Here is a 931-nt window from a genome sequence, read left to right as displayed (position 1 = left end):
AGGTTTCAGGTTCCAGGGCTTGGAGACAGGGTGCAGAAGGCAGGACAGGTGAGTTCAGGTGAGCAGAGTTCAGGTGCGGGTGTGTTCAGGTGAACAGAGTTCAGGTGCAGGTGTGTTCAGGTGCAGGTGAGTTCAGGTGCAGGTGTGCGAGTCTTACCTTCCTGCAGACAGGTGAGCGTGAGAGTGAGAGCCAGCACTGTGTGCAGAATCAGAGCCATCTCAGGATCTCCTGGTGCTGTAAAGATATTCCAAATGGCACGGGTAGAGTCTGTAGATCACAGTTGCTCCTGTGGCTGTGCTGTGTAGGTTGCTGTTGCTGAGGTCGACAGGTGCTTGTCTGTTGCTCCAGAGCCTGGCTGCTGCTCTTATATGACTCCCCACAGTGATGTCACGGAGGCCACGCCCCCACCACACGCGAGGCCACGCCCCCGGCTGTCGGGTCTCTGTTACACAACCGCCGGGCTCCGTGTTCCTGCGCTACGAGCAGCGCATTCCTGTGATCCTGCATCCTCCTGTGGGTCAGTGGGGCAGAGGAAGGGAGAGAGGGAGAGAGGGAAGGAGGGAGAGAGAGAGGGAGAGAGAGGGAGAGAGGGGGGGAAGAGAGAACAGGAGGATGTTCCATATTATGACCTCCCTCAGCTACACTGTGTGGGTGACAGAAGACCGGAACAAAATGGAGAGCTTGGAATGTCTGATGGGGTCTCTCTCTCCCTCCCTCCCTCTCTCTCTCTCCCTCCCTCTCCCTCTCTCTCCCTCCCTCCCTCTCTCTCTCTCCCTTTCTCTCAAATTCTGATTCAAAACTAATTTATTGGCATGACATAATGCAACATACCAAAAACTTTACAAGAACATTGCAATGTATATGAACTCTCCCTCCCTCCCTCTCTCCCTCCCTCCTTCTCTCCCTCCCTCCTTCTCTCCCTCCCTCATT

General features: G+C 55.1%; 1 protein-coding gene across 1 annotated transcript in view; it reads right to left on the bottom strand.

The window, feature by feature from the left end:
- LOC133141582 (endothelin-2-like) overlaps positions 1-324 on the bottom strand; it is a 3,567-nt gene extending 3,243 nt beyond the window's left edge. Inside the window, exon 1 of the mRNA XM_061262151.1 lies at positions 158-324. Coding sequence (XP_061118135.1) covers positions 158-218 — 61 coding nt within the window. The 5' untranslated portion in view covers positions 219-324. The remainder of the gene's footprint in view (positions 1-157) is intronic.
- Positions 325-931: the final 607 nt, after the last annotated feature.

The sequence above is a fragment of the Conger conger genome, chromosome 1, assembly GCF_963514075.1.
Source record: "Conger conger chromosome 1, fConCon1.1, whole genome shotgun sequence".
Taxonomy (NCBI): domain Eukaryota; kingdom Metazoa; phylum Chordata; class Actinopteri; order Anguilliformes; family Congridae; genus Conger; species Conger conger.
Note: the sequence above shows the minus strand (reverse complement) of the source record. Positions and strands in the feature narration are given on the sequence as shown.